Source organism: Carcharodon carcharias, chromosome 2 (genome assembly GCF_017639515.1).
Source record: "Carcharodon carcharias isolate sCarCar2 chromosome 2, sCarCar2.pri, whole genome shotgun sequence".
Lineage (NCBI taxonomy): Eukaryota > Metazoa > Chordata > Chondrichthyes > Lamniformes > Lamnidae > Carcharodon > Carcharodon carcharias.
The window spans coordinates 93,738,496-93,765,168 of record NC_054468.1 but is presented as its reverse complement, the minus strand read 5'-3'; the positions used below and the strand labels follow the sequence as shown (position 1 = coordinate 93,765,168).

General features: G+C 45.4%; 1 protein-coding gene across 4 annotated transcripts in view; it reads left to right on the top strand.

Annotated features, from left to right (window-relative positions):
- The first annotated feature begins 8,168 nt into the window (after nt 1-8,168).
- The window catches only part of LOC121269754 (histone deacetylase complex subunit SAP130-like), a 63,466-nt gene continuing 44,961 nt past the window's right edge, over nt 8,169-26,673 (top strand). For all 4 annotated transcript variants that reach the window (XM_041174644.1, XM_041174664.1, XM_041174654.1 and 1 more), the window contains exons 1-5: nt 8,169-8,307; nt 11,913-12,042; nt 16,050-16,306; nt 25,232-25,399; nt 25,531-25,663. In XM_041174644.1, the coding sequence (XP_041030578.1) occupies nt 11,919-12,042; nt 16,050-16,306; nt 25,232-25,399; nt 25,531-25,663 (682 nt within the window). In that variant the 5' untranslated portion in view covers nt 8,169-8,307; nt 11,913-11,918. The remainder of the gene's footprint in view (nt 8,308-11,912; nt 12,043-16,049; nt 16,307-25,231; nt 25,400-25,530; nt 25,664-26,673) is intronic.

Here is a 26,673-nt window from a genome sequence, read left to right as displayed (position 1 = left end):
CCTAACTGGAGAATCTAGAATAAGGGGGCACAGTTTCAGGATAAGGAGTTAATCATTTAGGACTGAAATTATGAGAAATTTCTTCAAAGGTAATAAAACATTATAAGGCTGTAATAAAAATTGTTTAACCCATCCACATACGGTACCTTCCATGTTTCCATCCCCAAAGTTCAGTACTAAAATGATGCCGATGACACTGAGGGAAAGCTTGGGCCTGCTCAAAAGATTTCCGGAAAACTGGTGTTTTCGAACAATAGATTTCTGGACCAAAGAGGTTTGGGTGTATTCACAGCTGGACTTTATCAGCATTTGCAAAGGGGTGTGGGTGAAGTTGAAGTGTTCCAAGCAGATTGAACTTTTAAGTTGGCCCACAACTCGATGTTTACTTTGACTGTTTTATGTAATATGGGGTGAGTGAAGATGGTATCCTGCCCAGTGTGTGGGACACAGGATGAGACTGTCCAATTTAACCATCTTATGTGTGCAATTAAATTATATAAAGCACAATAACAGGCATGGTAGTACATGTTACTAGACAAGTAATCCAGAGTCCTGGACCAGAGATATGATTTCAAATCCCACTGCAGTAGCTGGGAAATTTAAATTCAGACAAATAAATAAGTCTATAATTCAAAGCTAGTCTCAGTAATGGTGAAACTACCAGATTTTCATAAAAACCCAGATTCACTTATGTCCTTTAGGGAAGGAAAATTGTCATATTTACCTGGTCTGGCCCATATGTGACTCCAGATTCACAGCAAAATGATGGGCTCTTAACTGCTCTCTGAAATGATCTAGTAAGCCACTCAGTTGTACCAAACTGCAATGGAAAACTATAGTAAAAATAAAGCCAGATAAATATCAACCAAGACATCAGATTCAGAAACTATGGAGTAACATCCTGCAAACTCACTAACACCTTATGCCACAGATCAGTCAAGCAACAGCTAGACATAGTTGTGCACAGAATCATATCTTATATCTAATGTTCCAGATTTCCTTGAGCATGTCCTATCCCAACCGGAGGACCGAGTGACCAGTCGTGGTGGTAGAGTTGTATACAGTTGGGAGGGAGTGGACCTGGGAGTTCTCAAAATTGACTCTGGACCCCATGAAGTCTCATGGTATCAGGTCAAACGTAGGCAATGAAATCTCCTGCTGATTACCTACCTACCGCCCTCACTCAGCTCATGAATCAGTACTCCTCCATGTTGAATACTATTGTCTATCACCAACAACAGCATCACTGGTGACCGAGCTGGCTGAATCCTGTTGGACATAGCGGCAGCAGGTGGCAAGAGAAATAACTCACTTGACTTTGTTGTCAAACATTTCCCTGTTGTAGATACAGCTGCCCATGACAGTATTGGTAGCAGTGACTATTAAAGTCCTGCCCTCAAACTTGAGGACAGGCTGTAGCTTGTGTGGCACCACCACTGTGCTAAATGGAATAGATTCAAAATAGATCTAGCAGCTCAAAACTGGGCATCTGTGAGCCATCAGCACAAATTGTAACCTCATGGCCTGATATATCCCTCATCCTACCATTACCACCAAGCCAGGGGATCAATGCTGGTTCAATGAAGAGTGCAGGATAGCATAACAGGAGCAGCGTCAGGCATACCTAAAAATGAGGTGCCAACTTGTTGAAGCTACAACATAGGACTACATGCATGATAAACAGTGGAAGCAGCATACAATAGATGGAGCTAAGCAATCCCACAACCAACAGATCAGATCAAAACCTAGCACAAAGGACGATGGTTGTCGTTGTTGGAAACCAATCACCTCAGTCTCACAGTACACAGACTGCAGTGGTTCAAAAAGGCAGCTCACCACCACCTTCTCAAGGGTAATTTGGAATGATGCTGAATGCCCAAATTACAGGAATGAACAAAATAAAATGTTTCACTGTTGTGTTTGGTTTATTTACTGGGTGGGAGCCAAACTGTGGGAATCAGAGTCCCATGGGACTGTATTTTGAATTGCAGGGCAGGAGTGTCTGGCTGAGTCTAGTGGAGCTGTGATTAATTTAAAGTTTGGTTGCCCAGATTTGTGATTGCTCAAAATGCAATACACTATTTTATAAGAGAAATCAATCTGAAACACCATTTCAGAAATAAACAGAGCATTTTAAGACATTATGGGCTTATTATTCAGAATTAAATTTAAGGATATATTTTTGATCAGTTTTTGAAGTTTAATTGGTTAATATGTGCTATGAGCAACAAACTGAACTTTAGCCACTTGGTAGTACAGAATTTGAGTTTTGCTGGAAAAAGAGACAAACTGTTGAAGTTTTTCATCTTGCACTCATTAAGACAGATGACAAGAGTCATCAATCTCATAGGGAGCAACAATTCTTACCGCATAAGAAAAGGGAGCTGAGTGGTTGACAAGTTGACTCTGGTCAAGGCATTGTTACAGAGAATGCTCCAGGGAACTATTGTCTCCCATACATTTGTTTAATTCAAAAAAGCCACAATGCCTGGACATGTTCTTTCTACTTGCAGAGGCCAAGGCCCTGCATATGAATATATGTAACTTCTAGCAAGTGTAAGTGAGCCACATTGCAAGCCTGGCTGATAATCTTCATTTGTTAGTATAATTCTTAATACTTAGGTTTGTTCAGTTAGTGCTATCGAATTACAGAATCACATCTGATGTTAGACAATATGTTTTGAGTTTTGCAAGCAAGGGCTTATTGCAAACAGCCGAATTAAACTTAACTTTAATTTCTGTAGCAAAATACTGATAGAGGAATGATCACAAAGCTGTAATGTGATTAACATTGAATAAATAAAGCAAAACAAAACTGTTCTTGTCTGATCTCACGAAGCTAATAAGCTGCTGAATATAGGCACAAAGCAGGAAGACCTTAAGTGAAGAGAAGCAAAGCACTATGCCACATTACTCTGAAAAAAATCTGATCTGATCTGGGAAACTAAGCAGTGTCAGGTCTGGTTAGAATTTGCTTGGCAGGCAATCTGAGAATTCCAAATGCATTAGGCTTTTCTCCTCACTAGAGACTGTTAGATGTTCTGCAAATTGTCATTGTTTTCTCTCTCTCTTGCATGTGAGTTTGCTTTTCTTGACTAATTTCCTTGCCATTAGCTCTCCTGCAGGACCAGTCTAATAAATGGATCTCAGACCAAACAGCAAAGTATAAAACCAGGTTCAAATCATTTTCTTGATAGTTCATTTATTTACAGAACACAGCATTACATATGTTTGCCTCATACCTACTAACTCAGACTCCCAGCGGTCTCTCTTTATATTCTTTTGAGCAAATGGATAAATTAACAAAGTAACTTAAAGTGACAGTCCCTTAAAGGGGCACTGTAACAGAAACAAAACTCCAAAGGAAACTTATCCAAATCAAAATGTTGTTTTGGGGGCCAATGAAACACTCCAGCCCCAACGGTGCCCACCAGTTGCGGAAGGTTGGTCTTTTTTAATATTCTTTTGAGTACCTATGAACTAAGAACAGTTAATCAAATTAGCTAAATTAACCAAATTGACAGCCCCTTAAAGAAGCACTGTAACAAAGGATAAGGATTTAAAGGAAGCTTAACAAACTATAACAAAATGTAATTTTTGGGGCTGATAAGAGCACTCCAGCCCCTCCAGTGCCCACTAGTTGCGAAAGGCTAGTGTCTCTTTATACCTCTTTGAGTATACCTGTAACTAATGGCAAATTAACAGCTGAACAGATCAAATTAAGTAACTAGATCAAATCAAAGTGATATCTCCTTAAAGGGGAACTGTAAGAAGGGAGAAAAATTTGTTTAAAGGAACCTTACATACTTAAAGAATGTTATTTTGGGGTCTGATAATGCACTCCAGCCCCTGCGTGCCCACTGGCTGCAGAAGGTGGGTCTCTCTTTATAAGTCTCTAAGTTTTTAATGAAACAATGCCCTTCACCTGTGTATCTTAATAATATAGTTAACATCCTATTAATACAGTTCTCCTGTCCAACTGTGTTGATTTTATCCAGATGCAGAGCGACCTGCATGTTATGGTTGAATTGGCAAAAATGAGTTGAATTGATGAGTGAGATTAATCTTTTTTTTAAGAAGCTGACCTGCACCAGGAAGAGGAGAAAATGCTGCTCCATGATTGTCTGTTTTTTGAGACACGAGTAGAGTAGTAGTGAATATGTAGGGTTATCAATTCTATTTGGACATGTTCCTGACAGTTTCATGACATGATCTCTCACCCTAGCCAGTTAAACAGCATTTTTTTCTAAATCATTCTCCAATATTCTAATAACTAATGTACGAAAATGAAAAATATGCATAATATTTCAAAACTTATGAGTAAGATTATTATCTAGGGTTGCTCAAAGCAATGCCCTGAAGATGAATCTTTATCTCAGGACAACCTGGGAGGGTTAACCCCAACCTCTTCTAAGGGCATAAATCTAGGATGACCATATTTTCTAAAGCAAATGTGGGGAAATGTTATGTGACGTTCTCCCATACCATCCAAGGCTCCCAATCATATCCACGTGGCTCAACTCCTGCCATTGCTCACCCCATTTCTAGGACATTTTAACTCCGGGGCCATTTTCCCTTTGACTAAATTTCACAGCAGAACTGTGTGCATTCTGGGGACTATCTGGCAAGGGTGGGACTGCACAGTTATCAGTTGGGAGGATAGAGCAGGCACACTGTGACAACAGAGCATGATCTCTTCATAGGTGAAATATCTTTCAGGTTAAACCAATTAAACCAAATCAACAAAATGAGGACAAATCAAGCACAGCCCCTAATTCAGGTCAGCTGTAAAACTAAAGACAAAATTTAAAGGAAACTTACAACTTCAAACCAAAATGTGATTAAAGGGGTCAATAAAGCACCCCAGTCCCCGCGGTGCCCACCGAGCACGAAAGGCCTCAAGAGTGCCAGCAGACATCGCGTGCTCCCTCTCCAAAGACACCCGGCTGCAAACGTAGCCGTGGAAGAGGAACAAACAATCGGGCGGGGCTTCCCCGTTGATCGCCCGCTGCCTGGACCTGTTAATGGCCAACTTGGCCAGGCCCAGGAGCAGGTTCACGAGGAGGTCCTCCTCCTTCCTGACCCCCTTCCGCACCGGGTGTCTTCATAGGTGAATGTTCTTCAGTGATCCCACCCTGTTAACATTGCAATTCTATCACAATGAAGTGCACGCATTGGTTGTAAGTGAGAGCAGCTGTTACTAATTAGGGAAAGATTAGGGAATTATTTTTAAGTATACATAAGAATCGGTTTCCTGCTGTGTTGGGGGAGAAGGAAAAGGGAGTCTGTACCTTTGTTCACTGGGTCTTGTGAATAAATCTATGTTACAGAAAGACTGGCTCCAGCTTCCTCTTTTAGTGAATGAGCATCAAATTATAACCCCTTCCCCTCTACTGGTTGAAAACAAATTTGACATCCCTCCCCTCAGTCGGAATCTACGCCTCTGCAGAGTCGGCACAACCTTGTCCACTTTATTGTCTTGAATGTACGGCAGTTTGGGGGGTCACATGGATAAGGGTGACCAACCATCCCGGAATTAGGGGATTGTCCTATAATTGGGCAACTTGTTCCGTGTCCTGGGTTGCTTGAGGCCGGGATGATGTTTTTCCCCTATTTGTGATGTTTGAACTTTGCATATGCACAGTACGCACCCCTCCGGCAGCCTGAAAAGCCACGGTAACCTACTGCTCATAGCTCCGGCAGCCAGGGTTGCAAACTGTGATTAAATTATGAAATCTGAAGGTTTCATATGACTTGCCTGATGCTCCAGCCATTAGTTGGCCAACACATCCATCCTCACGACTCATTGCCTTCCTACGCCAATTGGAAATCAAAAAGACTCATTACCCAATTGGATAATGCTTGACTGTCAGCCAAACAGTCTCCCCCGCAACACCCCCCACCCCGCCCCCCCCACCCCCCAACCCATTTTCTATATTTTAATATCTGGTAAAGAGGAATATTCAAAGAAAATGACAAAAAAAAAATCTTTTTTAATGTCTTGATGATTTTTCAGAGGGTTTGCACGCAGCTGTGTCCTGGAGATTGATCTTCAATTCTTGGAGACTCCAGGCTAATCCTGGAGGGCTGGCAACCCTAAGGCACCAGCAACAACCCCCCGACTCCCACAAAGGTTCGCCAAAGTGTCTCTTAAGTTTTTTTGCTTGGAGTTTGCCTGACGTGGATCCTGATTTTAACCCTTGCGGCCATTAATACTTGGGGTATTCATTTAAGGACAAGTTTCATGAACTGGAGGATGTTCCATGGACATGGTTTGCTCAGGGACAAGGGACACCGAAGCTCATCTGGAGACTATCCCTGGAAAATAGGGATGTATGGTAAATCCTGGTTTGCCAACTTGATTGGGGGAGTTCCTGGAGAATTATTCTCTGGACCACCTGCTGCCAACTAACCTGTCCAGTCAGACAGTCTTTGCTTTCCTAGCTCCAATATCTTCATAACTGACAACCAAGTATTCAAAGAAAATAGAGGAAAACGAACACTTTTCTTTTAATACCATTGTGATTTTTCTCCTGGATTGCTCACAGCAGAGTATAGGAGGTTAATCTTTAATTCTTGGAGGCTCCAGGACTCCTGGAGGGTTGGCAACCATATTTTTTATTGTTCTTTCACTGGATGTGGGGTCACTGAAGGCAGGCATTTTTTGCCTATCCCTAATTGCCCTTGAGAAGATGGTGGTGAGCTGCCTTCTTGAAATGCTGCGGTCCATGTGATCTAGATACACCCATAGTGCTGTTAGAAAGGGAGTTCCAGGATTTTGACATAGTGACAATGAATGAACGGTGATATATTTCCAAGTCAGGATAGTGGCTTGGAAGGGAACTTGGTGTTCCCATGTGTCTGCTGCCCTTGTCCTTCTTGCATGGTAGAAGTTTGGATGGTCTGTCAAAAAGCTTTGGTGAGTTTCTGCAGTGCATCTTGTAGATGGTACACACTGATGCTACTGTGCGTTGGTGGTGGAGGGAGTGAACATTTGTGGATGGGCTGCCAATTAAGCGGGCTCCTTTGTCCTGGACGGTGTCAAGCTTCTTGAGTGTTGTGGGAGCTGCACTCATCCAGGCAATTGGGGAGTATTCCATCACACTCCTGACTTGTGCCTTGTAGATGGTGGAAAAGCTTTGGGGAGTCAGGAGGTGGGTTACTCGCTGCAGGTTTCCTAGCCTCTGACCTGCTCTTGTAGCCACCGTATTTATATGGCTAGTCTCGTTCAGTTTCTGGTCAATTGTAACCCCCAGGATGTTGCTAGCTGGGGGATTCAGTGCGGTGATGCCGTTGAGTGTCAAGGGATGATGGTTAGATTCTGTATTGCCTGTTCAATCACGTTCAGGCTCCAGTAGGAGGGCCCACTTGGCAAAGTCCCATTGAGGAGCCCGCAGGGAGAGGATATTGCAAAAACTGAAAATCTAAAAAAACAGAAAGCGCTTGAAATCCTCAGCATCTGTAGAGAGAGAAACAGTTATCATTTAAGATTGACGGCCCTTCATCAAGACATTTCTTCCTCTGACCTCCATCAACCGCCCGTTAATGTAAATAATCTTTTAGATGTAAATTATCTTTTAAATCTTTTATGCCACCTCACCCCCACTAGAGCTGTACCTTGTGTGTCCTGCCATCCATTCTTAATTAGCACATTCGTTTAGATAATACCATCACCTTCAACACCTCTTTGTTCTTTTGTCTGTGACATCTTTTGATTATCTGCTCCTATCACTGCTTGCTTGTCCCTATAACCACAACACCCCCCTCCACTTCTCTCCCCCCACCCCCCCTTAAACCAGCTTATATTTCACCCCTCTCCTTGTAAAGTTCTGTTGAAGGGTCATGAGGACTCTAAACGTCAACTCCTTTCTTCTCCGCCGATGCTGCCAGACATGCTGAGTTTTTCCAGGTAATTCTGTTTTTGTTTTCACCCGTTGATGTGCTCTGGAAACTAAAGAGACTACAACCCCCAGAAGGCTGTGCGTACACACGTCCTCTCGTCACTGGCTGCCATGGCAACCCCGGTCAGAGTTCACCCTCGGTCAATTCCTACCAATGGGAGCCGCTGAAGGGCCTGCCAGCTCGCAGCCAATCGGAACAGGCGTTGCTTGTCGCAGTGCCGCGCTTGCTCGGTTCGTTATCCAATAGGAAGACGGGGCGCTCCGGAGCTCCGCCAATCAGAGCTCCGGTTGTTCAGGCCGTCGTCGATGGCTCGCGGAGTCTGTGGAAGCGAGAAGAGGGTAGAGTGACCGGGAGAGGAGAGGCCGGCACAGCAAGCCACCTTAGCTCACCGGGGAATACCCTGAGGTGAGGATCGGCTCGACATATTAGGCCCCGGGTAGAGAGGAAGCGAGAGGCACAGTGAGGCCCCGGCTAGAGAGGAAGCGAGAGGCACAGTGAGGCCCCGGGTAGAGGGAGCGACATCAGGCCCTGGGCAGTGACAGAGAGTGGGTGGGAGAGGCACAGTGAGGCCCCGGGTGGAGGGAGAGGCACAGTGAGGCCCCGGGTGGAGGGAGAGGCACAGTGAGGCCCCGGGTGGAGGGAGAGGCACAGTGAGGCCCCGGGTGGGGGAAGAGGCACAGTGAGGCCCCGGGTGGAGGGAGAGGCACAGTGAGGCCCCGGGTGGGGGAAGAGGCACAGTGAGGCCCCGGGTGGAGGGAGAAACAAACATCTCCCAGCGCTCTACCATTGCTAACTGTGCCTTCACTCGCTGAGGCCCCAAGTTCTGCAATATCCTAACCCTTCCCCCCCTCTGCTCATCTCTCTTTTCTCCTTTGAAACACAACTTAAATCCTACCTCTTTGACCAAGCTTTTGATTACCTGCTCCTAATACTTCCTTATGCGGCTTGGATTGTTTTAAAACACTCATGTGCAGGATCTTGGGATGTTTCTTTAGGTTAAAGCTGCTTTTTAGCTACAAGTTGTTGTGAGACATAGGGAATCCCCAGGTACTGAGGACGGGAGGGGGAAGTCCTTGGGTACTGAGAGGAAGGGGGAGGGGGGGTTGGAGGTGGAGTTAGTGAGGCTTGGGCAGTTTTATTTATCTGAGGGAGCTGTGTCCCTTTACTAATACTTGAGCAAATGTTTGTATTTGAAGGCAAAACTATAGTGCATGAAATAAAATGTTCACCTCTCTGCTTAAAATAAGAAACTTTTTCTTGTTCCCACTGCCACTCTTGAGGTCAGCAGCCAGTGCTCTCTGTACACTCCAGTCTTTGCACAGCAGAATTGAATTGGTCCTGGACATTAACTTTTCTGTCCCATCTTTGCATCTTTCTTGCTCTATTACCATCAACTTTTCCAGTCAATACTCTTGGCCATCTGAATAATGTAGCCACAATACACTATTCTCACTATAAATAATCTTGTCACTTTTTGTTCTCCTTTCAAGCATCCTCTTATTTGTTGTGATCATTATCTCACTGATAGGACTGCTGAGTCAGGGGTGTCCGTTCTCTGACTCTAAGGTATCACGTTACCCTTGAGCCCTCACAATTTAATCATTGAATCTCTGGTAACTTGTCCCTATTTGCACTGATTTTTATTCGTGCTTTGATCTGTTAATGGGCCTGAAGGTTTGGAAAGGGTGTTTATCATGATACTGTCATGTGGGTGCACACCAGGTTCTTTTTTGGAAGCTTGAGATCTCTACAAGTGATGGGAACGTAGATTCAACCCTGACATGTAAACCTTGTATAAGATCTGATTGGGCTTCAGCTAGAGCATTGCATCCAATTCTGGGCACCACACTGTGGGAGGAATGTCAAGGCTTTGGAGAGGGTACAGAGGAGCTTTACTGAAAAGCAGCACAGAAGGAGGCCATTCAATCTGTCATGTCCCTGCTGGCTTTCCAATGAGCAATGCACCCAGTGCCATTCCCCCTGCCTCCTCCCTGTAACCATTCATATTCTTCCTTTTCAGATAATCCAATTCCCTCTTCACTGCCTCGATTGAACCTCCATCCACCACACACTCAGGCAGCGCATTCCAGATCTTAACCACTCGCTGCGTGAAAAAGTTTCTACTGGTGTCTCCATTGCGATTTTTGTCAATTACCTTAAATCTGTGCCCTCTTATTCTCAATCCTTCCATCAATGGGAACAGTTTTTCCCTATTTATTTTGTCCAGATCCCTCATGGTTTTGAATACCTCTATTGTGCCTGTGCTGGAGCTTTGAAAGATTTTACCAATTTGGTCCCACACCTCAGCCTTTTCCCTGTTACGAACATATAAATTAGGAGCAGGAGTAGGCCATTCATACACTGCATATCAGTCCTCTTGATGTACATGTCCAGTTGCCTTTTAAATATGCCTGTGGAATCTGATTCCGCCATTTGTTAGGTCTACATCTGGATCTTAACCCTCTTGTGTTCTTCAGTTTTTTTTTGGCCAATTATTCTATATCTATGACCTCTAGTTAGCTATTGGCCAGCTCCTCTGAGGAATCAATTTCTTCCTATCTACTTCACCAAAACTCCTCAGTTTTGAACACCCCGATTAATTCTCTTAACTCTTTTCTAAGGAGAATATTCCCAGTTTCCCAATCTCTGCACATAACTGAAGTCCATCATCCTGCTAAACCTTGTCCGCTCCCTCATGAAGGCCTTAACATCCTTCTTGAAGTTGTATCCGGAATTGAACACAGTACTCCAGCCGAGGTCCAAAGGTTTGGCATGGCCTTGATTTTGTTATCCAAACTCTCAATAATAGCAGGGATGATGGATTTCATTTAGGCAGAGAAACTAGAGAAGCTGAGGTGGTTTAAGGGAGATTTATTGATAGACTGGACAGGGAGAAAATGTTTCCACTGGCGGGAGGGTTGGTAACCAGATGACACCAATTTGAGGTCATTGGCAAAAGAGCCAAGGGGGAAGGAAAGTTTTTACACAGCAAGTTTTTTTTTCATTCATGGGATGTGGGCTTCGCTGGCTGGGCCAGCATTTATTGCCCATCCCTAGTTGCCCTTGAGAAAGGTGGTGGTGAGCTGCTGCCTTGAACTGCTGCAATCCCTGTGGTACACCAACAGTGCTGAAATGTGTGACCTAATAACTTTCAAAAGGAAATTCAATAAATACTTGAAAAAGAGAAATTTGCAGGGTTACAGGGAAAGAGCAGTTGGATGGGACTAATTGGATCATTTTTTCGAAGAGCCAGCACAGGTACAATGGGCTGACTGGCCTTCACTTGTGTTGTTTGGTTTGATTAATTGGTTCCTGAGTCTATGGAATGCACTGTGCCATCCACCAAAACAGGGCTTTTGAATGTTCTTACATTAAACGGGGACATCACTTTGTGGTGAAATCTCACTGAAATTTTCATATATGAAGCTGAACTGAACATTGCAATTTCATCCTTGGATATTTTCCTTAAAAATGGAAAATTTTCTGGAAGTCATGCAGCAGTCTGTGCCTTATGCCGAGTGAACAGCCCCGAGGAGAGGGCGAATGCGACGTACCATTAAGGTTCTCTCAAACCAGTGTGCACCACAGGGAATAGTGTTGAGTAGACGCGGGCAATAAGAAAATGTTTTAGATTGAGTTTTATTCAAACTAGCCATGTTTAAATTTGTTCTATTAGTTAGAATCATAGAATGATGCAGCACAGACTGTCATGTGGGCCATTGTGCTTGTGCCAGCTCCTGAACAGAAAAGGGGCATTTGCAGAATATTATCATCTGTTGATGAAACTGGGGTGACCCTACTGGTTGAAAAAAGATGAGCTTGCAGCAGTTTGCAGAATGTTTTGTTTTACAGTTTTGAAAGGAATTTTACGCAGATGTATCTTTTGGTGGTCCTTTGTAAGTTATTTAAAACCATACACACTTCATGACCAATGGAAAATAACACACTGTGACTCTGCCCCCCCTCCCATGTTCTTTGTGTGTAACTACCTCTCTACTGTTTTATTGCAGGATCGAATGAGCACCCAGCAGTTTCCAAGGCCTGGTGTACCAGCATCAGGCCTGGGAGCAGGCCAGCCTTCCATCACCAGTATGCAGAACAGCAGCGGTCCAGGGGCACCGGGCAACAATACCGTAACAGGTAAATGGAAACCATCCTCCATCAGTCCCTGTAAATAAAGTGAATTTGTAGTGAAGACTTGAAGCCAGCATTAGCCTGGCACTTTCTCATGTTACTGAAACATCCCAAAGCGCTTCATCTAGAATGAAGCCCTTTGAAGTGAGATGATTTAATTGAGTGAGCATGGCAGCTATTTCATGCCTAGGAATTCCTCACAAGCAGAAAGAAGATGGATGAACTGTTAATCTCTGCAGCCTTGTAGGTTTCTTTTTACAATTTCAATTGAATTGAAACCTTAAATTGACACATACAAGGTCTGTTAACATCTGAAATGAGAAGGGCTGACTTGTTAATCTTTTGAGCTGTGTGCTAAATCTGAACCCATCCTCGATCCAAAGCCCTAACTCTCCAGTTCCAGATTCTGATGCATAATCTGCATGTTAGCATGGAGACGATGATGTAGTGGTAATGCCACTGGACTGGCGTTCCAGAGGACCAGACTAATCCTCTGCGAACATGAATTTAAATCCCGCCATTGTGACTGGTGGAATTTAAATTGAGTTAATTAATAAAATCTGGAATTGAAAGCTAGTCCCAGTAATGGACAATTGTTGTAAAAGCCCAAGTGGTTCACTAATGTCCTTTAGGGAAGAAAACCTGCTGTCCTGATCTGGTCTAGCCTATGTGTGACTCCAGACAAACAGCAATGTGGTTGAATCTTAAATGAAATGACCTGGCAAGCCACTCATTTCAAGGGCAATTGGGAATGGGCAACAAATGCTGGCCTCTTCAGTGATGCCCACACCCCATGAAAGAAAAGAGGTTTCCACAATTTTTGGTGTTTAAATTGAGCTTCAGTGTTGTGTTTCTTTTAATCTCTGCTGGATAATTTTGAATTAGGAGTGAGAATAATGGAGTTACGTATGCACTTACTGAAGGAGCTTCAGGGATCTTTTGGTTCTGGTGCAGGCAGTGGAGCAGGGTGAGGATTCCCATCTGGAGGGCAGCTCACCAAAGCAGAACCGCGGGGATCAAAGAGAAAGGATGGTTATTCTGGCAGTTCACTTCAACATTGTTGGATCATGGTGTATTAGTGAAGAACTTTTATTGGATGAGAGCACAATTTCCATTTGTTCAGCGCCTTGAATGTAGTAAAATGCCCCAGTGTGCTTCACTGGAGCGTAGCCAGATTAAAATTTCGGATGTTTAAGATGCCAGAATTGGAAAAGCGCAGAAATCTTGGAGGCTTGTGGGGCTTTAGGAGGTTAAGAGATAGAGAGGGGTGAGGCGATGGTGAGATTTGAACACTGGGATGAAAATTTTAAAATCAAGTTGTTGCCAGACTAGAAGCCCCCATATATAAGCAAGCACAAGGGTAATGCGGAACTTGGTGCGAATCAAGATATGGGCAGTAGAGTTTTGGATGAACTCGAAGTTACGGTGAATGAGACCATAGATTATGCATGTTTGTGGAATAATTAAGACATACCTCGTTCCAAGAATTCTTGTCTTCCTACCTTGACAACCAGCTTGTGAAACTGTAGCCAGTTGGCAAGTACATGATGGTAGATATCAATGATGGATGCTAGACTGGTGGAGTTGTGCTTATGACACTGGACTGGCCACCAGTTTTGGAATTGAATTCAAAATTGGGTAATGTTTTGTATAAACCAGCTGGTTCACTAATGTATTTCAGGAAATAGAACCTGCCATCCCTGTGTTGGCTGGTCCACACTATGGTTCACTCTAAATATCCTTACAGATGGGATAGCAAACCACTATTGTCTGAGCAGTCAAAGTTTCTCATCTAGAGCACTAGTAAGGAGAGGTATCTGGAATTTTACTCCTTTGATTTTTGCTTGGCTTTGGAGTAACATTCTTTCCTCTGAGTCGGAAGGTTGTGAACTCAAGAACTTCAGAACTTGAGCACATAATCTAGGCTGATATTTCAGTGTAGTACCAAGTGATTGCTGCATTGTCAAAGGGGGTGTTTTTCATACAAGATGTTAAAACTGTACATTCAGATGGATGCAAGAGATCTGCATGGCACATTCTCAGAGAAGAGCAAGGAGTTTCTTGTCAAAGTTCTTGCCCTAAGCAAGCAGATTAACCAAGACCTTGCTGCAAGCAAGTTGGTTGCCTGCATAGTGACTGCACTTTAAAGCATAATTCATTGTCTATAAAGTGTGTCGAGGTATCCTGAAGACATAGAAGATGCCATATTAATGCACATTCTTTCAGTTAGGGTGTTTCTGTACATTGACCAATGGCTAATCTGAGTCTTTGCAGCGGGAGAGAATGGATGGCAGCATGAATGAGATTGCTCCATCAATGCAATTTCCATTCCTGGACTCCAGGCATCGGTTGCAATGGCTTATACAAATGCTTCTGTCTCTCAGTTCTGAGAATTTCAGAAGCTGTGGCCTTGGGTTTGGGGAGCATGAGAATCTCCAATTGAATCTGTTGAAAATTAAGTGAAAAGTTCTAATAAATTGGACAGAATTAATATTTTGCTTTGTTCTTTAAAGCTCCACATTTAATGTTTTAAGAATATGCTTATTTCTGCAGTAAATCCATGGTTTTAGATGGGCTGACTTGGTCACTGGCAGCAGCTTTGTCCTAGCCAATGTATTTCCCTCAACAAACAAAACTATAACAGATTATTTGTTCGTTATCACCTTGCTGTTTGTGAGAGCTTTCTGCGTGGAAATTGACTGCCACATTCCCTGCATTGTAATGATGACTACACTTCCCTAAAAGTGGCTGCAAACTGCTTTGGGATGTTCCAAAGGCAACTCTTTTTTGATAAAAGCAAAATACTGCGGATGCTGAAAATCTGAAATAAAAACAGATAATGACAGAAAAACTCAGCAGGCCTGACAGCATCGGTGGAGAGAGAAATAGAGTTAACATTTCGAGTCTGTATGACGCTTCCTTTTTTGATCTGGTTAGGGTAGTAGAGGTCAAAGTGATTGAGTGAAGGTGGGCTGAATGGGAATCCCCATCCTTGTTTATCCTGTAGTTTAAAGTAGAACAGTAAAGTCACACTGTTGATTAATTTTTACATCTAAACCAGTGCTCCTTAAATTACTTTTCAATACAATCCCGTTTTAAGACTTGAAAATTAAGGTGACCCCAGACTCCAACAAAAACAAAGCTGCAAAAAGCAGCAGAGTAACATTTGGTATATAATTATTAAAGTTCATGTATAATAGATCAACATATAAATTCATCCTATAAATGTGGAGAGCTGTGGGAAATCTCAGGCCATCATTGGCTGGCTGCTGCTGGTTGTTAAATCTGCATCCACCTACATCACTACTTGCTCCTGGAAACTTCTAGTGTATTCACGTAGACATGTAGTTACATCACAGCATGTCTGATCAGAACTATCCCAGCCAATCAGTGTCCTACGCTGAAAGTTCATCTTGTGACTTTCCACTGCTGGGCAATACGAGATTACCACGAATTTATTTCTTGTGGCCCTATTTACTGTTTCTGCGACCCACAGCTTGGAAACCACTGATCTAAACTTTGGAAACTGGCCAGTGGGGTTATGTCATCGGTTGGCAATCCACCTAGAGCCAGAATCTGGAGAACGTGAGTTCAAACCTCACCGTGGCAGTGTGAGACTTTGCCTAAAACAAACTCTGGAAATAAAAAGCGGGTATCAGTGAAAGTGACCAAGAAGCTGTTGCATTGTTCACTGTCAGCTGTTTTACCAGTATCCTTGGGGAAGGAATCCTGCTATCTTTGACTAGTCTGGCCTATGTGGTTGATTTTTAACTGCTGTCTGAAGTGGTGGGGCAGGTTGCCTAGTTATATTAAGAAGATGACCTGCCACACCACCTCAGGCAACTCAAATGAGGCGATAAATGGCAATCTTGCCAGCAATCCCCACGTTCCAAGAACAAATTATTAAAAAACTGGTGCAAGGAGTAAATTCTCAAAAGGGTTGGGGTCAATGAAGCTGGCTGGTGGTTGATAGTTTATTGTTTGAATTAACTTTATTTTCTGTTTACTTCCAGCTGCCAGTGAGGAGATGAATCGGGATGTGGAACACTTGCCCCGTGAGCATTCTAACCCTATATCTTCACTGCCGTTTCGAGATGAGAAGCAGGAGACTGTGGTGGTTAGGCCTTACCCACAGGTGCAGACCCATGCACAGCCGCTGCCAGCAGCCCAGCACCATATGCAGCAGCCTGGTGTGCCTGTAACCCTAGGTGCTCCTCCCACACACTTAGCACAGACCACTCAGCTTTCCTTCCCGGAAGGACTCATGAAGGTATGCAGCCATTTTTTAACAGTTGTTAACAGAACCTTCTAGGTTTGGATTTGAGATGGGGCATGACCATGCTCCAGTTTACTGTCAATGTTCCAGTCATCATTGTATCAGTGCTACAGGTGGGTTTGTTTCAAGAGTGGGCAGCATGTCATTTTGGGATGTGGCAGCTCTTTGGTTGCGTGGCCAGCACTCTGCAACTGGTTAATTGTCTCTTGGTACTTTTTACTTGGGGCTTAGAGGGTTAACTAATCTGGGCAAGTTGAATAAACTTGGCTTGTACTCACTTGGGTTTGGGCCATTAAGCTGTGATCGAATCAAGGGACTTCAAAATAATAAAACGATTCAGTATGGTTGATGCAGGGAAACGGTTTGGAGAAAAGTCAAGAGCAAGGTGGCATTACCTTAAAATTAGGGCTAAGCCATTAAGCAGTGAAATCAGGAAACAATCACTGAGAGGGTAGTGGAAATTTGTAACTCTCAGGGCAAAGCTGCAGGTGATGGGGAACAATTGGAATTGTCCAGCTGTTTTTAGGTAGGGATATTGAAGGATCTGGAACTAAAGCAGGTAAATAGAGATGAGATACAGTTCAGCCCTGATCTAAATGTTGGAGCAGTCTTGAGGGGCTGAATGGCCACTTGTGTTCCTAATGTCCTTACAGATCTGTTATGACTCAGCATTGCTCCAAAGTCAATGCACTTGGCATCATGTCATCTTTAAGTTCCAGCACCACCAAGATCAGCATCATATCTGCAAGTAATTTAAAGCCTCTTGGAGGTTGTGTGCCTTGCAAAAGTTGGCATGCTGGATGTGGTTCTTTCCATTCCTACGATTTCAAGAATGGATATGAAGCTGGGCTGATTATCCCAAGTGAAATCAAATCACTATTCCCATAGAACAGTGTCAGACTGCCTCAGTTATTTCAGAATGACTCATGCATCTCCTGGGATGTTGCTCATGAGGAGTCAAAGAATATGGCAACTTTATTTTGAAACATTTTTTCCTCAAGGAATTATTTCTAATAGGAGAATGCTTTTTTAATTGTAAAATAATGACCTTTTATTTGTGCTAGGGACACTTTTAAAGTGCAATTCATGCAGTAAATGACTTTTAACATATCAGAGTTTTTCAGGACCCCATTTGAATATAATGTGAGATCCAGTAGGGCACGATCCTGGTTGGAATTTGCTAATTTTGAGTTAAATGGTTCTGGTAGAGGAATCCATGACTTCACTAAGACACATAGGCATAGGAACAGGAGTAGGCCATTCAGTCCATCAAGCCTGTTCTGCCATCCAGGACAATCATGGCTGATCATCCACTTCAACGCCTTTTCCCCCCACTATCCCATGTGCTTACTGCCTGAGATCATCAACAGGGAGCTTGTATTTTGAGGCCTGTTGTTGTGTTTCAATAAGCAACCCTTATTTTAGTTCTCTGCTAGGGCTGTCCAAATTCTGAGCCCAGGGTAACTAAGTCAGCCCTATATTGTTTCTAGTGGTAAGTAAATAAAACCGTTCCCAAAAAGCTGACAGCTGGTTGCCACATATTAGAAACACGCCTGATGTTATTTATTATGTTCTATCATGAGAGGCACTCAGTATCTTTTAAAGTTGTGTGAGAACAGCAAATGGTCTGCAATTTGGATTGTGCTGATGGTGTTTCCTCCCACGCTGATGTTATGGGTAGAGAAAGAGATTGGGCTAGATTCTGTTGTTGCTGTTGGATACATGTAGAAATTTGCTTGCTTTCACTGTGTCCCTTTCAAACCCACCTCCTTGGCAGTGGTCTAAAATGCATTGGCTCATATGTGAGTGAGCACATACAAATTAGATTAAAAGCTGCCTGCTTGTTTGTTTCCTGATATCCGCCCCGAATGAATGCTGAGGTCGTTTGTTTTGTAGCCGAGTGTTCAGCATTCATGCGAATGTGAAGGGTGTCTTGGAGGAAGAATGCTCAAAGGGCCTGTTCTGGCTCTTGGAGGCTGATTATGCACAGGTACCCACTAAACTGGAATGAAAATGTTTTGCAGGCAGCTCAGCAACTGCTTCCTTCCTCCCACTATGCCGGCCCTAAGGGGGCTGTCATAGCAGATCTCGTGTGCCGGGCATTTTCTAAGTATAAATGATCCCTGCACCAGGAATGCCATACTGCTGCAATTTGTCACCATCTGAAAACTCAGGGCCTAAGTCACGTGCAGAATTCTACCTTTATGATTCAAAGTCTTGAGCTGATTCTTCCTTCCATTGTCATTGGGTCTAAAGCCTTTATTAGCTATAACACCCTGCAGTTAACTTTGATTTTCATATTATTTTTCCCTTTCTTTCCTGGAGGTCTCCTTTGACGCATCATCTGTGCCTCACCCTCTGCAAACTTGCCTTTTGCATGAGATTTACAGCCAATTCTCATTCTGATTTCATCTGGCATCAAAAATGTGAACTTTCCAAAAGTATTTGTTCATTTGTGATGATTGGGAGCCCTGGTTTAATTTCTCTATACCTGCCTAGTACAGTTGCATTAAGGCCAGTTGTAGACCTCTACCACTCTCCTGGTCATAGAGCAAAAACCTGGGATGATCATCTTCAGTTCTACGCTTGATCAACTTGGAATACCCCTGTCCCTTTTCAATATTTCTGCCTGGTTTTAACGAGGAAGTGCTGACCACATATTTTTAAAAAGTTTTATTTTTTATTCATTCATGGGATGTGGGCGTCACTAGCTAGGCCAGCATTTATTGCCCATCCCTAATTGCCCTTGAGAAGGTGGTGGTGAGCTACCTTCTTGAACCGCTGCAGTCCTTGTGGTGTGGGTACACCCACAGTGCTGTTAGGAAGGGAGTTCCAGGATTTTGACCCAGCGACAGTGAAGGAATGGCAATATATTTCCAAGTCAGGGTGGTGAGTGGCTTGGAGGGCAACTTCCAGGTGGTGATGTTCCCATATGTCTGCTGCCCTTGTCCTTCCAGATGGTAGTGGTCATGGGTTTGGAAGGTGCTTTCTAAGGAGGCTTGGTGAGTTCATGGGGGTGGGGGGTGCCTGTGAGATGATCTACTGAACCTGCTGGCCTGGGGGAGTTGAATTAATACCTATGGTATTATGGTAACCTGACCAATGTCGAGCTCTGGTTCTTCCAAGTCTCAGACACTTCCTCCTACCTCTCTCTGGAACATGACTCCAAGCCATTGTTTCCAGGACTGTCACTGACCTCATCTCCTCTGGAGACCTTCCCTCCACAGCTCACACTTGATGCCCTCAGCATTTAGAGTCATAATTTAATATGTCACAGAAATAGGCCATTTGGTCCCTTGATTCTGTGATAGCTCTCTGCAGAGTAATCCAGTCAGTCTCACTCCCTAGCTTTATCCCCGTAGCCCTGGTTTATTCCCTTCAAGTATCCATCCAAGTTCCTTTTTAAATCATTGATCATCTCTGCTTCCACCACCCTCATGGGCATTCCAGGTCATTATCACTCGCTGCATGAAAAGGTTCCTTCTCACATTCCCCTGTATCTCTTGCCCAAATCCTTAAATCTGTATCCCCTTAGTCCTTTTACTACCAGCTAGCAGGAACAGTTTTTCCCTTGTCTACCTTAACCACACTGTCATAATCTTGTGCATCTCTATCAAACCTCTCCTCAATCTCCTTTGCTCCAAGGAGAACAACCAGAGATTTTCTTACCTAACCTTGTAACTAAAGTTACCACATTCTGCACCCTCTCCAGGATCCTTGCATCCTTCCTAAAATGTAATGACCAGAACTTAGGTACAGTACTCTAGTTGGGGCCTACCTAGAGCTTTTTAAAGGTTCAGCATAACTTCCCTGCTTTTGTACTCAGTGCCTCTCTTTATGAAGACCAGGATCTCTGTCGGTGTCACTTCGGCCGTCTCAATTTCTCTGCTCCTCTCACCCACCCTAACCTGTCCCCTTCTGAACTTGCCGCACTCCATTCTTTCAGGTCCAACCCTAACTTTGTTATCAAACCTGCTGACAAGGGTGGTGCTGTTGTTTGGCGTACTGACCCCTACCTTGCAGAGGCTGAATGCCAACTCTCAGACACTTCCTCCTACCTCCCCCTGGACCGTGACCCCTCCACTAAACATCAAGCCATTGTTTCCAGGACTGTCACTGGTCTCAGCTCCTCCAGAGATTTCACCCCCCCCCCCCCAAAGCTTCCAACCTCAGTCTCCCAACCCCGCCAGCCCACTTCTACCTCTTCCCCAAAATCCACAAACAGGACTGTCCTGGCAGACCAATTGTGTCAGCCTGTTCCTGCCCCACGGAACTCATTTCTTCCAATCTTGAACAAAAACAGAATTACCTGGAAAAACTCAGCAGGTCTGGCAGCATCGGCGGAGAAGAAAAGAGTTGACGTTTCGAGTCCTCATGACCCTTCGACAGAACTTGAGTTCGAGTCCAAGAAAGAGTTGAAATATAAGCTGGTTTAAGGTGTGTGTGTGGGGGGCGGAGAGATAGAGAGACAAAGAGGTGGAGGGGGGGGGGTGGGGGGGTGTGATTGTAGGGACAAACAAGCAGTGATAGAAGCAGATCATCAAAAGATGTCAACGACAATAGTACAATAGAACACATAGGTGTTAAAATTAAAGTTGGTGATATTATCTAAACGAATGTGCTAATTAAGAATGGATGGTAGGGCACTCAAGGTATAGCTCTAGTGGGTTTTTTTGTATATAATGGAAATAGGTGGGAAAAGGAAAATCTTTATAATTTATTGGAAAAAAAAGGGGAAGGGGGAAACAGAAAGGGGGTGGGGATGGGGGAGGGAGCTTACGACCTAAAGTTGTTGAATTCAATATTCAGTCCAGAAGGCTGTAAAGTCCCTAGTCGGAAGATGAGGTGTTGTTCCTCCAGTTTGCGTTGGGCTTCACTGGAACAATGCAGCAAGCCAAGGACTGACATGTGGGCAAGAGAGCAGGGTGGAGTGTTGAAATGGCAAGCGACAGGGAGGTTTGGGTCATTCTTGCGGACAGACCGCAGGTGTTCTGCAAAGCGGTCGCCCAGTTTACGTTTGGTCTCTCCAATGTAGAGGAGACCACATTGGGAGCAACGGATGCAGTAGACTAAGTTGGGGGAAATGCAAGTGAAATGCTGCTTCACTTGAAAGGAGTGTTTGGGTCCTTGGACGGTGAGGAGAGAGGAAGTGAAGGGGCAGGTATTGCATTTTTTGCGTGGACATGGGGTGGTGCCATAGGAGGGGGTTGAGGAGTAGGGGGTGATGGAGGAGTGGACCAGGGTGTCCCGGAGGGAGCGATCCCTACGGAATGCCGATAAGGGGGGGTGAAGAGAAGATGTGTTTGGTGGTGGCATCATGCTGGAGTTGGCGGAAATGGTGGAGGATGATCCTTTGAATGCGGAGGCTGGTGGGGTGATAAGTGAGGACAAGGGGGACCCTATCATGTTTCTGGGAGGGAGGAGAAGGCGTGAGGGCGGATGCGCGGGAGATGGGCCAGACACGGTTGAGGGCCCTGTCAACGACCATGGGTGGAAAGCCTCGGTTAAGGAAGAAGGAGGACATGTCAGAGGAACTGTTTTTGAATGTAGCATCATCGGAACAGATGCGACGGAGGCGAAGGAACTGAGAGAATGGGATGGAGTCCTTACAGGAAGCAGGGTGTGAGGAGCTGTAGTCGAGATAGCTGTGGGAGTCGGTGAGTTTGTAATGGATATTGGTGGACAGTCTATCACCAGAGATTGAGACAGAGAAGTCAAGGAAGGGAAGGGAAGTGTCAGAGATGGACCACGTGAAAATGATGGAGGGGTGGAGATTGGAAGCAAAATTAATAAATTTTTCCAAGTCCTGACGAGAGCATGAAGCGGCACCGAAGTAATCATCGATGTACCGGAGAAAGAGTTGTGGAAGGAGGCCGGAGTAGGACTGCAACAAGGAATGTTCCACATCTCCCATAAAGAGACAGGCATAGCTGGGGCCCATGCGGGTGGTCTTGATTTTCAGCCCGAATTTAAAATTTGGCAAGCGTGGATGTTTGCCACTTAGGTAGCGATGAAACCAGGAAGCCGGTCACAAAGTTAGTGGTCTGAAAACCTACCCTGAATTACATCATCTGATGTGTGTTACTTTATTAATTACTTATTTACATTAACAAAGGAAAAAGCCGTAATTAAGTTAACATAATTGTAACCAACTTTAAGTAACACTAACAAATAGTTAAACAGAGTAGAATCACTAATCAAAGTGCCAGACAATTCTTAGGTTTACTTAACCCCTATTTACAAATACTCCACCTTACCCGCCCACCGGGGATCAGGCGTAAGGCCACCCACCCTGGAGATATACAATACCCATCTCGTGCGGCCTCTCCGTCCTCCGTCTTGGGTCTTGTGACATCTCTGCGGGTGGTCTCTGTGAGACAATTCTCTGACTACTGGTCTCCGAAGATCTGTAAAAGTTCCAATGTCAGAGATATTGTAAGTCTTGAAGCAAGCTGGGCGAAGGATTGTTTTTATCTTCCAATCTTGACTCAGTTCTCTCTCTCCTTGTCCAGTCTTTTTCCACCTACGTCTGCGATTGCTCCGATGCCCTATGTCATATCAACAATTTACAGTTCCCTGGCCCTAACCACCTCCTCTTCACCATGGACGTCCTATCCCACTACACCTCCATTTCCCATCAGGATGGTCTGAGGGCTCTCTGCTTCTTTCTTGAACAGAGGCACAAACAATCCCCATCCACCACCACTCTCCTCGGCCTGGCTGATCTTGTTCTCTCACTGAACAATTTCTCCTTAAATTTGTCTCACTTCCTCCAAATAAAAGTTGTGGCTATGGGTACCCTCATGGGCCCCAGTTACGCCTGTCTCTTTATGGGACACGTGGAACATTCCTTGTTCAGCCCTACTCAGGTCCCCTCTCACAACTCTCTTTTTCGGTACATCGATGAATGTTTCGGCGCCACTTCATGCTCTCGTCTGGACCTGGAAAAATTTATCAATTTTGCTTCCAATTTCCACCCTCCCCATCACCTTCACATGGTCCATCTCCGACATTTCCCTTCCCTTCCTTGACCCCTCTGTCTCAATTTCTGGTGATAGACTGTCTACCAATATTCATTACAAACCCAACGATTCCCACAGCTACAATGACTACAGCTCCTCACACCCTGCTTCTTGTAAGGACTCCATCCCATTCTCTCCATTACTTCACATCCGCCGCATCTGTTCCGATAATGCCACTTTCCAAAACAGCACTTCTGGAATGTCTTCCTTCTCCCCTAACTGAGGTTTCCCACCCACTGTGGCTGATGGGGCCACCTTTCTCTCCTTCCTAGAACCATGATAGGGTGCCTTTTTCTCTCTCTTTTCAACCCACCAGCCTCCGCATTCAAAGGATCTTCCTCCGCCATTTCTGCTAACTCCAGCATGATGCCACCACCAAGCACATCCTCCCTTTGCCTCCCCTGTCGGCATTCTGAAGGGACCATTCCCTCTGGGACACCCTGGTCCACACCTCCATCACCCCCCTCCCACAGCACCTTCCCATGCAATTGCAGAAGGTGCAACACCTGCCCCTTTACCTCCTCCCTCCTCACCGTCCAAGGGCCCAAACACTCCTTTCAGGTGCAGCAGATCTTCACTTGCACTTCCTTCAATTTGGTTTACTGCATTTGCTGCTCCCAATGTAGCCTCCTCTACATTGGTGAGACCAAATGCAGACTTGGTGACTGCTTTGCGGTACACCTTCGGTCTGTTTGCAAGCATGGCCCAGACCTTCCTGTCGCTTGCCATTTCAACACACCACCCTGCTCTCATGCCTACATGTCTGCCCTTGGCTTGCTGCAGTGTTCCAGTGAAGCCCAGGTCAAACTGGATGAACAGCACCTCATCTTTCATTTAGGCTCATTACAGCCTTCTGGACTTAAAATTGAGCTCAACAACTTCATGAACTCTCTCCTCCACCCTCACCCCTACTTAACCCCTTTTTTCAATATTCATTTTTATTTTTCAAGTTTTATTTTTTATCCACTTGTTTTTATTTTTATTTATTTTCACTTTTATTCATTGTTTTATCCCCACCTTTTATCCCATTTTTGAACTTTTTTCCCACACCACTAGGGCCATCTGTCACTTATTCATGTTATTCTTTCCAGAGTGCTTACCCTTGTCCTGCTATTATCACATTCTGCTTTCTACCTTAATGCCACCATCAGTACCTCCTTTAGCCATTACCACTATCATTAACATTCCTTTGTCCTATTATTCATGACATCTTTGTCCATCTCTCCTTTGCCTCCACCTATTGCTGGCCTTCTATCCACCCCCTGCTCCACCCCCCTTAAACAATATAAATTTTTACTTCTCATTAGCTCAGAAGAAGAGTCACAGGGACTTGAAATGTTAACTCTGTCTTTCTTTCCACAGATGCTGTTAGACCTGCTGAGTTTTCCAGCATTTTCTATTTTGTTTCAGATTTCCAGCATCTGCAGTATTTTGCTTTTACCAGGATCCCATGGTTTTGTTAACCACTCTCTCAACATGCCCTGCCACCTTCAAATATCTGTGCTTAGGCACTCCCAGGTCCTTGCACACTTAAGACTATGTTGCCTCTCTGTGTCCCTTCTGCCCAAATGCATCACCTGACACCTCTCTGTATTAAATTGCATCTGCCACTTGCCGGCTCATTCTGCTAGCCTATCGATCTATGTCATGTTGCAGGTGATTCGTATCATCCTCACTGTTGGGATTGAAATATGTGTTTGAAGATCCACAGAATTACTGTTAACACAGCTGAGACTCTTCTTGCAGGTGTTCTGAGATATGACACCTGTGGTAATTGACCCAAGAACACACAATTGTGAAAATTCCAAATGATCTGAGGTCTTGCTGGCTTCTCCAGCCCCAGTATTGCCATTTTTGCTTTTCTGCACAAATTCAGATTGTAGTTTTGTTTTCCCAGACAACACTGAAGCCGCCCTTGCCCAGTCGGCCCATTGCTCCGGCTCCGTCATCTGGCCTAGGACACTTGACTGTTCCTCCGAAAGTTTCAGGACATGTAACTGTTAGCATGGACACTGGTGTACCACAGGCCTCTGCAATCCCCGTAGCTACAATCAGTGGGCAGCAGGTGAGTGCAGAAATGTCCTAAAACATGAATTCACAGTTATGCACAGCACCCTCTAAACAGGAACAAACCATTCTGTCCAGCAGTTGTCATTTCACTTACTGTGCCTTGATTCTGAATTACATCCTTCCCAGGGGCATCCTAACATCCCACATATAATGGGCGCCAATGTGCAAATGTCAATCATCCGAAACTCAGTTCCAGCTTCGCTCCATATTGGACCATCCACAGCACAGACGCAGATGTTCTCATCCCATGTGCCTAGAGGTAATGTAGTAGATCTGGTGTCTGTATGTGAGTGTGGAGCAGGGGAAGGGTGCAAGAGTGTGGTGATGGGGGGGTTGGGGGGAGTTTGGGAGAGGTGAACATTAGAGGAGTGGGGGGAGGTGAGTGTTAGGGGGGTGGGGGGAGGTGAGTGTTAGGGGGGTGGGGGGAGGTGAGTGTTAGGGGGGGTGGGGGGAGGTGAGCGTTAGGGGGGTGGGGGGAGGTGAGCGTGGGGGGGATATGCATGTGCGGGGGGTGTTTGTGTGTGTGGCGCGGGGTGGGGGTGTGTGTGTGGCGCGGGGTGGGGGTGTGTGTGTGGCGCGGGGTGGGGGTGTGTGTGTGGCGCGGGGTGGGGGTGTGTGTGGCGCGGGGTGGGGGTGTGTGTGTGGCGCGGGGTGGGGGTGTGTGTGTGGCGCGGGGTGGGGGTGTGTGTGTGGCGCGGGTTGGGGGTGTGTGTGTGGCGCGGGGTGGGGGTGTGTGTGTGGCGCGGGGTGGGGGTGTGTGTGTGGCGCGGGGTGGGGGTGTGTGTGTGGCGCGGGGTGGGGGTGTGTGTGTGGCGCGGGGTGGGGGTGTGTGTGTGGCGCGGGGCGGGTGTGGCGGGGGCCGGGGGGGGTTTGTGGGTGTGGGTGTGGCGGGGGGGTGTGTGTGTGGGGCGGGGGGGGGGGTGTGTGTGTGTGGGGCGGGGGGGGGGGTGTGTGTGTGTGGGGCGGGGGGGTGTGTGTGTGTGTGGGGCGGGGGGGTGTGTGTGTGTGTGGGGCGGGGGGGGGGTGTGTGTGTGTGTGGGGCGGGGGGGGTGTGTGTGTGTGTGTGGGGCGGGGGGGTGTGTGTGTGTGTGTGGGGCGGGGGGGTGTGTGTGTGTGTGTGGGGCGGGGGGGGTGTGTGTGTGTGTGTGGGGCGGGGGGGTGTGTGTGTGTGTGGGGCGGGGGGGTGTGTGTGTGTGTGGGGCGGGGGGGGTGTGTGTGTGTGTGTGGGGCGGGGGGGGTGTGTGTGTGTGTGTGGGGCGGGGGGGTGTG